This window comes from Drosophila takahashii, chromosome 2L, assembly GCF_030179915.1.
Source record: "Drosophila takahashii strain IR98-3 E-12201 chromosome 2L, DtakHiC1v2, whole genome shotgun sequence".
Lineage (NCBI taxonomy): Eukaryota > Metazoa > Arthropoda > Insecta > Diptera > Drosophilidae > Drosophila > Drosophila takahashii.
Genome location: NC_091678.1, coordinates 21,655,240 through 21,668,291, shown reverse-complemented (window position 1 = coordinate 21,668,291; position 13,052 = coordinate 21,655,240). Strand labels below are relative to the sequence as shown.

The 13,052-nt window shown below is 38.4% G+C and overlaps 2 protein-coding genes across 6 annotated transcripts in view; one reads left to right on the top strand and one right to left on the bottom strand.

Annotated features, from left to right (window-relative positions):
• LOC138912018 (uncharacterized) overlaps nucleotides 1-13,052 on the bottom strand; it is an 84,733-nt gene that overhangs the window by 33,648 nt on the left and 38,033 nt on the right. The gene's annotated exons all lie outside the window — the stretch shown is intronic.
• Fas3 (fasciclin 3) overlaps nucleotides 6,045-13,052 on the top strand; it is an 81,728-nt gene continuing 74,720 nt past the window's right edge. For 2 of the 5 annotated variants that reach the window (XM_017156733.3, XM_017156734.3), the window contains exon 1: nucleotides 6,046-6,675. In XM_017156733.3, coding sequence (XP_017012222.2) covers nucleotides 6,633-6,675 — 43 coding nt within the window. In that variant the 5' untranslated portion in view covers nucleotides 6,046-6,632. Of the gene's footprint in view, nucleotides 6,676-13,052 lie in introns of all 5 variants that reach the window. The other 3 variants (XM_017156732.3, XM_017156735.3, XM_017156737.3) reach the window with 3 other exon arrangements.

Genomic DNA, 13,052 nt, shown 5'->3' with positions numbered 1-13,052 from the left:
GGCCAAAACAATTTAGACATACAATTTTATATATTTTTTAAATTAAAAGTAATTTTATAAAATACAAGGCTAGCTAAATATATAGAAAAAAGAAGAGAGCAATATGAAACGATTTGGCAGTGGAACACGTCAGCAACATGTTGCTAGAGATCAGCTGCAGCTTCAAAGTTGCTAAGAAAATGATTTAAGCATTTAATTACTAAATATTTAATATTTTATTTAAAGTAAGCAAAAAAATTACAGAGAATATTTATAATTTATACTATTTATTATAAATAATTCTATAAATTTGACAAAAGTTATTTAGGCTCAGATGACACATTCAATTTTTAACGTCAATTTATTGTAGCAATTTTTCTTTAATGGAACTTTGAACGAGCGCGAGAAAGAATCAAATATTTTTGGCTGCTCTACCACTAACACCAATAATAAAGGCGCGATATCATATTAATCCTGACCCGCTTGCACTTCTTCAAACTCACACAAATGAAAAATTGTCACAATAAATTGAGGCTAAAAATTGAATGTGTCATCTGAGCCTTATGGTTGTTCAAACGTATTATTAAAGTAAGCCAAAATATATAAAAATATAACATTTTAGGTCACTTCGCTCAAAAAGAGTACAATTTATTTAAGCAATTATCTTAGTTTTATTCAAGACATTTTTATTAAATTACAGTCTCCCTTTTAATCATGGTTTATATAGTTTTAGTCTTTCGTTAAATATGCATTTATATCCTGGAGTGCGTAGATTAAGAGACTCGCAGGCAAGTACTTGTGCACAGCCAAAACTCCCTTAACCTTTGGCAAAGAACTTTACCATCGCGCTGATCATCGCACTCCTGGCTCCCTCAACCCCCCTTTGCTTCGACCCTTTGGGCTAATGTAGCAGTGCCAAAAGGCGACAAGTTGGCAAAGTTTTTTAACCACAGCTGGAAACTGTTAACCCATTGCCAGTTGCCATTTCCCATTTCCCAGACGGTCACCAGGCCACACTCACTGAGAGAAAAGCGGGGGACTAAAGGGGTAGAAAGGGCGGGGAATTGGAGACACTCACAGAAACACAATTGGCTGAGGTTGTGCAAGTTTCGCACACATAAATCTCAATTTGTAGCAACACTGAGAGTGCGAATAGTTTGCAGTTTGCCGGTTGCCGCGGGACTTGGGGCTTCGGGGGGTTAAGGGGGGCGGATACTGAGCGGTAAAGTGGGCGGTGTTAAGGGTGCACCGGCAAGGACAACTCATAAGCTCTCTTCGGCGGAGGACGACGTCTCTTTTTAATTTATGCTCACTCGAATCCCAATTGCACGCAGCCGACCGCAACATGTTGCACTGAATCAGCAAACTTTTGTTTCAAATGTGCTGCACTGTAAGAAAAACTGCGTCTGATTTATATAAAAATTGTACGATCTGGTAGAAAATATGTAAAGCTCTTTGTGGGATAAAAGTAATACTTCAATTCTTGTTTTAATAAATAATATAATTATTAAATATAAATCGAAATGGAGTAACTAGATTATAATATTGCAAAAAAAACTATAATATAATATAATCGATCCCAAGTTAAATTAATTATACATAGTTATTATAGTTATAATTTTTATAATTTTAGTAAGGATATCTATTACTTTCTTGCGATTTTTATGAGTGTTTAATTTGCAAACCGTTTGGGTGACTACTTCCCTCCAAACTACATACAGCTTTCTCTTCAGTGCAAATGTTGTCCTGAGAAGGGTATAAAAACCACTCTATATTACATTTTTTCTTCTTTTGAGAGTGACATAAAATCCAAGCTCTGACCTGATACCTTTGCACACACTCATTTCGCACGACAAAAGACGTTGAGGTGGAAACGCGGTGGCAGGAAAAAGAGCTGACTTTAATGCAAATTGCCAGAGGCTCAATGCAATGTTTTTACCCCCAGCCGCTGAGCCCACACATGCAGCACCACCCCAAAGGCCACCCAGAATGAGCAGCCTCCTCATCAGCACCATCATCATCAGCGAGGTGGAGAACAGAAATTCTCATTACAAGCACAGTTTAATCTGTAGCCTGGGGGTTAGTGGGTAGGAGGGTAGGAGTGGGTGGTGTTCGGGATGATGTTGATGTTGAGTGGGTGGTACGGGCGGTTCCATGGGTGGCGAAAGAAGGGAGCGAGGCGAAACGAGTCAAATGTGTTAAGCTGGCTGTGAGTGACCCAACTCCAGTATTTCATTCTTCTGCCCCAACTGCAGTTACTAGCCTCTTTCGCTAGTTTTCCACCCACATTTCCTATATTTTTCAGACCAAAGCCCCTTTTTTGCTTTTTTTGCTTGATGTTTATGTAAAAGCAGAAACATAACTCAACACATAAAAAAACTGGGCAACGAGGAGTACGAATATAAATTCATTGTTTCGCACAATATGAACATGGTTCTCCTACAAACAACTCCAAACTGTTCACCCCCCTTTAAGAACCCCCCAGAACTCCCCTTTTTCGCACTAGCCATGGCAATAAAGGCAACATAACTGAAACGTAACTCAATTGTAATGCAAGGTCTTTCCCGCTCATCCGCGCCCTCCAACACTTTTGCACCTCCACCCCCGGATGCTTAATTTACATGTTTTCGGGTAACTTCATATAGAAAAGCTCCCCTGGCTCTTTGGCTTTACATGTTTTCCATGACGCCCACACCTTTCGACCCCCTCATTTTCCACGTTTGGACTTCTAGCCGCTTCTCATTTCATAAAATTGTTGGCTTATTGTTTTTCGGTTCGGTTTTTGTTTATTTTTCGTTTTGGGTAGAAAATGTCATGGAAATGACTTGCAATGATAACATAATGAGTTTCACTTGCCGTTTGACAGCGTGAGAGATTTAAAAAAGTAATGAGATGCAATTCATAAAAATTAAAGTTTAAAAAAACTTTAGAATTTAAATAAGAACTCCGCTACTCATTTCAATTACTTAATGATTTTTATTGAATAAACTTTTTTTCCGAAATATGTTCGGATAAAAAGAACAGAGAAAGAAATTTTCAAGAGTCAATTTTAAAGTCTTCAGAATTTAAAAACAGTTTGATAAAAATGGTTTGATGGTGCCAGAAAATCACCCTTAAATTGCCTTTTAAGCTATGCCAAAATTGAAGAACTCGAACTCAACAGAGTAAAATGCATGCAAAACAAAAATTGAAAGCAAGCCTCAAAAATGGTCTAAGTATGTTGCTGGCTGCTGTGGGCCATTGCTGTTGTTGATGCAGCCAGCACATATGGAAAATAGAGTTGCCCAAGCGATGGAGGAAAAACTGAGGAGCTGCAAATGGGCAAAGCGGCGGGAAGTAGGCGGGGGTGGAGGTGTTTCTGGAGCAGCAGGAGCAGGAAAATGGCAAAACCAAGGAGATGCCACTGGCAGGCCGAGGGACGCCAACGCCTGTTTGTTTTTGCCGTCTGCTTGATGCTATTCCGGCTGCTTTTCCGGGGCTTTACACGCCGCACTCAGAGCTACTGAAAAGCTACACCCCCGCCCCGCCTCCTTTTCGCCCTTCTGACCATTACACATTACGTATAATCATCATTTTGTGCTGGCAATAAACACATGCTGTCTGCTCTCAGCAGCTTGGCTTCCCCCTCCTGGTTATCATATCGTCCCATCCCCCAATAAAGCCGCCCATGGACACGAGCACATAACAGGAATTTACAATTTCCAGTGCTCTGCACCCTGAACACACGTACTTTATTGCATGCGATATTTTTATTGCATGCTAAACTCAAAACTAATAAAAAAATGTTCTTCTCCGAAGAAAAGGTGTGGTACACCAAATACGAATTCTCTAAGGAAAATAAATTATTTGTTTGACTTCCATCAGCTAAGAACTATGTATGGGTCAAAATTTAGAAGTTCAATGTTTTAACGAGGATCACAACAAACATGAAATAAGAACTTAAAATCGAATACATAAATTAAAAGAAATTTTATTAACATTTTAACCGTTATCAAAATTTCTAATATTATTTCTCACGATCCAATTGCTTCAAGTAGAGCATTCAATTTCTGTGCACTTTTCATGGTCTACCTTTTCATAGCCAAAATTTGGTCCAAAGCTTATTGAATGTGTGTGCTTTGATTAAATTTAAAATGTTTGATAATACTATTTGCTGCCTGGTTTTTGAGGGGCCGGGGGACTGCAGGGAGGCAAGTGTAATAATGCAGAAGTAAATACATTACGGGGTAATGAATCGAAAGATCGAACAGGGTGAGGGTGTGGAAATACATACGGGTCACTTTAAATATTCCCCAATTGATAGTTATCCGGAGAAGTGACATTTTGGGGAGCCACCGGTACAGTAAAGATACACGAACAATAACAATAAAACAGTAGCTTATGACTCCAATTTCTGGAAGTTATTTATTTAATTATTTAAATTTTTTCATGATTCTGTACTTTATTACCTCTATGTCGTGATTTTCAGACATTTATATTTAATGGAATTATAATAAAATAAATTGAAATCGACTTATTGACTTATTCTGTATGTTTACTGTTTTCGCCATAAATCGAACATTTCGCTTACATCATTCTAATCATAGTGGGTCGGGTCAGAGACCCATTTTGGGCGGTGCTGGAGATCTGGGACAATGGCAAACACAGCGGGCAGCCTTAAATATTTGCGGCAGAGACCGGGAATCTGGGAATCAGCAACCAGAACGAGGAGCCACTGTGCCAAAGATGCGCTCTCGGACGGAATTTGTATGTGTGCCATTCGACAACACGACAGGCAAACAAAAGCTGGTACAGGCTGGGGAAAGGGAAATCCAGGAGGCGGCTGGCAAGGGGGTAGATTATCAAACGACAAATAGACAGAAATCCGGCAGTTGCAGCAGCATCGGCGACAGCCTGAAAGCAAACTTGGCCAAATCAACAACAACAGCAGCAGCAGCAACACAGAGCAGCAGCAATAACAACAAGAGCGAAAACTACAACTGCAATACACAAGAGCCAAACAAATTCAAATCAAACTAAACAACAATAACGGCGACAGCGAGGAATATTCATGGTTAGAACTAAGTGATACCCGGTGCTGTAATGGCCTACTTTATTTTCTTTGTCCACTTGTTTTTCCTACTCGCAAATATTTTTCTGTGCTGCTTTTATTTCTATTTATTGATTTGCCTAATTTAGACTAATTAGATTCTCACAAAATATAAAGTGACACAAAGAACAACTTCGATTTGGAACTTAATCGACGTTCTGATTTAATTGTTAAATATTTCCATTCTTTTTAAAGAAATATTCACTTTATAGAACCAAAAAATATTTTTTTTTAAAAATATATATATCAGACTCGTTACGTATTGATTAACTTTTAGGCAACATAATCAAGGGAAACATTTTTAAATAAAAAAACGTTAGTCATTTAAAACATTCCATAAATAAATAGAGTATGATGAGTCACACGTGATTCCTAAGAAATAGTTTTAAACAAAATGCAAAGTATAAAATTTAAAAAATAATCTAGATCGAATTATGGACGTTACTATATACTATTCTATACGTTATAAGTATAAGTAAAATTATATAAGTAATTTTATATGACGTCGCGCAGCAAAGAGCTTTTTTATACAATTTATGACAAGTATATTTTAAATTCTAGTTTTCCCTAATTTTCTTCAGTGTAGCGGACTCTTTTGTCAGCCGATATACCCCTGTAATTTATGAGTACCCCGCATATAAAGTCGCTGCAGAGCAAAACTGGAACAACATGCACGCCAGCAACACCGAGTCGCCCCCAGCAACATGCAATGCTGCTAGCTCGTCGCGCATGTAGCCAGCGACAGCAGCAACATGCAGCAGCAACATCCGACAGCAGCGGCAATACGACGGGCAGCAGCAACACACGGCGGCAACATGCAACACCCGGGCAGCGCAGTCGACGGCGACTGCATATGTAAAAACGCATACGCCGGGTGTTCGCATGAGTTCGCTGCCGCAGCAGCAGCCGCTGCCTGCGCCGGCGTCGCTGCCGCAGCGCTGTCCATGTTCCACGGGCGGTTGGCAACTTTATAAACACGGAGCGGACTCAGTCGTTTGGTAACTGTTGCTCATATCAGTCGCTCTCTGTCGCTCCTGGATTGCGTGGGCAAATCGGTCGTTCGGCTTCTTTGGGTTCGGCATTGCGGCATTTCGGTCTTTCGTGATTCTATTCGATTCGATTCGGGTCGGAATCGTGTGCGTTAGCCGGCCATTGAGCACTATCACAGCCAAAGGCATTTGGCCCACAGCGCGACCGTGTGTGTTTATTACTGTGGCATAACCTTTGATTAGCACAACTCTGGCGATCGGATATATCCATTGAAAAAATTCATAATACCATCGACAACATACACTGCACACCCCAAAACAAACACACACACACACATCACCGAAAAAAATATAAACCAGAGCCTCAGCGGCTGTAAAGTGCCACCGAAAAGTACTTGGCTGTATATTTTATGCATGAAAAGCTGAAGCAAGTGCAACCTAACGCCGGAGTGACATCAACAAAAAAAATACGCACATAAGGAAACTCCAAAAAAATAAACCCGGGATTATCGCACACACACACAAGCACAGAAGTAAAAAAATAAAGGAAGCCAAAGGAAGTCAGCAGCGAAATCATGTCACGGATCGTTTTTATATGTCTCGCAGCCATCTTAACAGGTAAGAATAAACAACAGCTAAGAGAAAAAGTAAAGCCAAAGACCCGCTCATGAGATGATATCACGCGCTCGTTTAAGACCCGCGCAAATGTGTGAAAAAGCTTAGCTTACTCTCGGATAAAAAGACGTAAATATATCTATATAAATAAAAAGATGCCCCTAAAACGTGTTCTCACCTCCCAGCTGAATGATAATATAATAGTTGAGCGGTAAACTTGATTGATGAGACACGACATTTACCCGCGGGGCGGTGGAAAGTGTTGGATATATGAAAGTGATGATTGAGTGAAAAGTTTCCAGTCCCGATATCCATGAAATTGATAGTTATCCATCTTTTTGGCGGTTGACCCCGTTTGGCCCATAATCGCAACTGCGCATGCTCAGAGTGTGACTGAAGCTGTGTTCAATCTGTGTCCGCGTCAAGTGTGACCTTTCTCGTTTTGGATACAGTTGGCATTTGCCATGCGCCAACACGGGTCGAAAAGGTCAACCACACTTTGGTAACTCAGCATCTACTGAAGTGATTCGAACGGAATCAGCCATGTCCCGAAGATCTTAGCTAGCAGATGATTCACGGGTGGTAATTACTTGTATTGGTAGCTGTTTTAGTCGATTTTTATTATGATCTGTGTTTATACATGTGTGTTGGGGCTTAATAGCTTTGAGTGCCATAAAAAGTTTGATTGATTTTATGAGGGTATTAGGCTGTTTTATAGTTTGGCTCTGTGCAAGTTCATAACTTGTTTTTTTTTATTATCTTTTTTTTTGTTTTAAATTTTTGAAGACGCTTTAAAATGCAATAGGTTTTCTAATTTCCTTGACTGTAATTAGTCCTCAGTCAGCTCCCCTTTTAATATATATATTTTAAACAACGCTACTTGTGTTAGCACGCATCCTTGACATTAAGAGACAACATCAGCATCCACTTGAGCATTACTTTCATCTCTTTGTGCCACGTACATCCGAATGCGGATACAAATTTTATGCTATCATCATCCAGGCCCAAAAAACGCTGTCGGTTCTATTTAATTAAAATCCTTCAATGTTTCAGCCCGCTCTTATTATTTTGTACCCTCTTATTACGTCCGTGAAGAGGGAGAACGATATATGGAGAGCTGGCTGGGGAAACTGAGACAGATTTCTCATTAGCTGAAAAGAAGATGCTGGTTTATGCTAAAGCCTAACAACATTAACACAACACACGGCACATGAAGCTGTTGCTTTTGCAGCTGTCTCATTACTGCCACAACCCCTCGGCAGTTTCAACAGCCCCTCCTGCTGGAACCTCCCCATAGAGAAGACCATCCCACCCCCACCCCCCGTGGCACCACCCACATGACGTGACTTTAAGACAGCAGCATTTTATTCAGTCGCTAAGCCCGCCCTGCTGCAACCTTTCAAAGGTTTACGAAAATGTAAATGCAAAAACTGCACACAAAAAACCAAAATAAAGCAGGGAATCCACTGCAGGTTCAGCTTTTCTCCCTATCTCTCTCCGCCGGCCAGTTGCCGTCTTTTTCTACCAGGGCTTTGGCACTTCACACTGAATACTTTTACATTTTTATAGGACTGACGCATCGCAGACATCGCATCAGTTGACTGTCGGCTGGCTGTTGTCTTGCAATTATAAATGTTTAATGCAGCCCCGGCCATGGGATCCTGGACCCTTTTTTCAGATGGGAATGGGCCGGAAATTCAACTAGCCGATCCAAGGGATACACTTAAAAATGTACAAAAAAATGAAATGAAAGGGACTGAAAACCGAGATTATATATTTTATTTTTGTTATTTTTGCGTAGGAAAACTTTTATTACGGAAGTTACCTTAAGGGAAATATAATTAAAATTTTATATCGACTATTGTTTTACGTAAAGACAAATAATACAAATTATTACCCGTTTTAAAAAAATATTTTTTGTTATTACATACAAATTTAAATTTGAAATTTAATTTCTAAAAAAAGCATTCCCGTTTTGAGCTACAATTAAACTATGTATGTATATTTGGGGCACTCCACTTTCACCACAATTTATGTATATATTTTGCCCCAGCGAAATTCACATAAAAATCACCCACAATTTCCGTAGCAAACTTCCCATTCAATTTTATGGATACTCTTTGTGCAGGGATATAAAAAAGGGTCGAAGGAGACATGAGCTGCAACATGTGCAGCATGTAAATAAGGCATTGCATCCAAAAACCATTCACAGTAATTCAAATGGCCAAAAGGAACTGCAGTCGTGACGTATTTAGTTATGACTGCCTCATCTAGGGGCGAACAAAAAGCGGTTCAGCATTTATGCATTTTAATGGCCACCAATTGAGGCATGTTCTATGCTATATTTGTATATATATATATGCCAGCTGGTATGGTAGCAAAAAAGGTCCAGGCATTGAATTAAATACGTGCAGCGTTTGGCTAGTTTGCCGCTTCTAAATGTGACTCGGCCAGTGACTGTTACTGCAAACTGTGACTGCATCTATAGCTCCCTTTTTTGGCAATCCAATCCAACCCACCCCACCCATGACATACATAATTTTCAACTCTTTTTCTACCTATGGTAATTGCAATGGGAATCGCAGAGAAGGGCAAGCTCCTCGGTCTCTCATTCATATTCATAACATCGTTTCATTTTGGCTTTTTGCTTTGCTACCTGGTCAACAAAAAAGCGTCCGAGCGACCAACTGAAAATTTTGCAGTAACTGAAACGTTGCAAAAAAGACTGGCCAAAGGACACAAAAGCTTTATCGCGCTGGGGGCCTTAGTTTTTCGAAAGGTATTCCCTTAATGAAAAGCGGGAGTTTTCCTCCGTTTCAAGGTGAGGACGGAAAAGGCGGTGAATGGCTAACGGGCTTCTTTCGAATGCTTTTCTTCGGCTTTTTAATTGTTTGCTTGGATTGTAATTCTCTCTAATCAATCTTTGATTAATGGATGAGCATTTTAAAAAGTTTTCTTGTAATTGTTGATGTATTGTTAGCTCGAGATAATAACAATCTTGTTGGTATGCTTTCAATGTGGTATTTATTTATTTATTATTTGCAAATAAATTTGCACATAATCGATATATTGTTTCTGTTTATAAACCAATTGCATTCTGCTGATAAATAAAATATATATTGTATATATATTTTCTTTCTACGCACTTTTGTTAAATATTATACGTTTTAAGCCAAGTTTAAACCCAAACTGTCCAAAATCGTCCGAATTTATCGCTTTTCAAGTGAATTGATTTGTTTCCTGAAATTCGCTGTATCAATTTTCAATTCGATTCTCGGCAATTTTCACATTCACACTTATATATCGCTGGCGAGCCATTTTTATTTACAAATTTGCAATTTGGGGCGAGAGACAAATAGAAATGCCCAATTTCATGACTAATTTGCTGAAAAATGACTGAACAATGTCAACAACAACTCTTTGCATGCATCCTTTGTATATGTACATATATATGTGCGTTTATCTCTGTGTTTGTCTGTCTTTTCATGGGCGTGTGTGCGTGCCCAGGAAGTTGGCAACGCTTTGGGCCACGCTGGAATTTTCGGGCCAAAAAGAGATGGGAGAAGTGCGATATTGACAAAGCGTATGCCAGGCAAATTAAATATAATGGGGATCTACCCTATTTATTCTGCTCCTCTGCCGCACGACAAAACAGTTGAAAAGACAATAAAGAAAGGCAAGCGGGAAAGCCGGGAAAAAGTTGCACAGCTTATGGAAAAGTTTCCCGTTTTCCTCTGCTGTTTTTCGGGCTGCAACTGCAAACAAGTGTGTGAGTCTCGAGCACAATGAAGCGAACTTTTGATCGATTTGGAGGCACTGAATTGTCTTTATGGGCACGTACCAAGAGCGTGAAGACGTGGCCGAAATAAGGGAAGCCAAAATTGTTTAAATATCCCCGGAAAGGGGTTGTAGAAAGGTTGCTGTAAAGGTGCTTTGTGATCACAGACTCAAATTTAAGATAGTTTTAAAGCCCTTAAAGGAAATTCATTTAATAAGTTTATTGCTTTTTTAAATATTTTTAAAATTTTTTAAACAATTACGGTGACTCAGGGACTTTGGGGATTTAAACGAGTGACTTACAAGTTATGTGCCCTTAATTTTCATAGTTATCAGCACGTCCCGTTGTGATTCCCTGCTTATGAGTGACTTCCCGTTTTTAAAAACCGCAGCTCAATCCATTTATTTTTAGAGTTAAGCATTTTATATGCCAGCGTACAATTGCGTTGATAATTGCAATTATTATTTTCCTTTATTTTCAAACGAATATTATTTATTCTGTGTTCGTTGGTGATTCATAAGCCTTGCAGGTTACTCATTCAGCTCGCGTAGAAAAACAGTAATCGACTAATTTGACGTGAATAGAACCTCGCTTGATTTACTCAGCTTATCCATATTCCCGCTCTCTCTTTCTAGTTAGACTCGGAGAATTGTGTCAGGTTTGTTTGGCTATTACACATTTTCATTGCTTCTTTTTATTTGTGCTCAATGCAGTTGGCTTTGATTTGGGTCACGATTCGGGCTACAGATAAGATACACACTGTGAAACCTAAAATACGGTCTTTTCAAAAATACATTTTTTATTAAACTTTATCAAATAACAAAATTAAAAATAATTTATTTTCACCATAAAATAGTTTTAAATTTTTTTTTTATACAGAAATCGGCAACACAAAAATTTAATGTTTTTTTCTGTGTGCATCACCTGCAACAGTCACACCTGCAATTTCAGTTGCACGACATACATCCAGAAGTTGCTCAGTATTCTGGTTTTGTTTTGTTTTGGGTCGCATGGGGAAAATGTGGACGATTAGATAAGGTTTATGTGGGTAGAGAGATGGGTGGTAAGGGAGGGTGTATAAGGTGTCCCTTATCAGTTGACGAACGTACTCATGAGCTCTCTGTTGAATGTTGATAATAGTTCTCTGATTCTTATTGGGTCACTATAGTATTGTAAACTAAACTTAAAATGTGGCAAATACGATTCAAATTGCCTACTGCACCGAAATAAAAACTCAACAAATATATTTAATAATTAAGTAATCTCAATATTTTATATCTACGAACTTTCCGACATAAAACTTTTTTTAAATGCAAAATTAAAATTTAGTAGGTATATAACACAGGTCAACAAAATGGACTTTATTAAAAGGTGCAGGCCTATTGGCATTAAAACATGTTAATATAGACGTATATAAGCATATCTGCATACTTAGTTTTCGCGTTTAACGGGTGGTATTTGAGCAATCGCGGTTTGAAAAAAATAGCAACATTTAATTTTTTGATTTAAGATATCTTCGAGGGTCTGTGCTCAGTTGTAATAATACCTATGCCAAAAAATTGCTTAGATGCCCTTCTACATTATTGCACTTAAGGTTCCATCATAATTTGAGTCAATCACAGCCTATGAGCCATTGAAGTAATTTGTTCACCTCTATTCCCAACCAACTTGATGCGGTGAACACGCTTAAAAAAATACAAGGAAAAATATATGCCCTAAAATATTTTACAGGCATCTAGAGGCGTCTTTCACCGAATTTTTAAGACAAATAAGACCATTGTACGTCGAAGGATGGAATTTATAGAATTTTTTCAATAAGAACTTAAAAAGTAACAACTATTTTTAAATCCCATTTTACATAAATATCTGACACATTCGTAAAAATGTGCCTTTCAATTTGGTTAGCAGTAGGCGCCGAACATAGACAAATTATATTTTTAAGGGGTTAATATGCCTTAAAAAAATCCCCACCACAATTTTAAGGCGACGCCACTGTTATCTTTAAAAAGCCTACTGTATAAATCACGACACACTCGTTACGTAAGAGTGACTCTAAAATACTTGTTACTTTTCCCATTCTTACGGAAAAAATTCTATAAATTCCATTTTTCGAAGTACAATAGTGGGATTTATCTCAAAAATTCGGTGAAAGACGCCTCTAGATGCCTGTAAAATATTTTAGGGCATATATTTTTCCTTGTATTTTTTTAAGCCTGTTCACCGCATCAAGTTGGTTGTAAATAGAGGTGAACAAATTACTTCAATGGCTCTTAGGCTTTTATTAACTCAAATAATGATGGAACCTTAAATGCAATTATGTAGAAGGGCATCTAAGCAATTTTTTGGCATAGGTTTTATTACAACTGAGCACAGACCCTCGAAGATATCTTAAATGAAAATATAAAATGTTGCTACTTTTTTCAAACCGCGATTGCACAAATACCACCCGTTAAACTCGAAAACTAAGTATGCAGATATGCTTATATCCGTCTATATTAACACAATTTAATGCCCATAGGGCTGCACCAAAAACACTGTTGGCCTGTGTAATACTTTCAAATATATATTTTATTTCATCCCTAACAATAAGGCTAACTTTCAT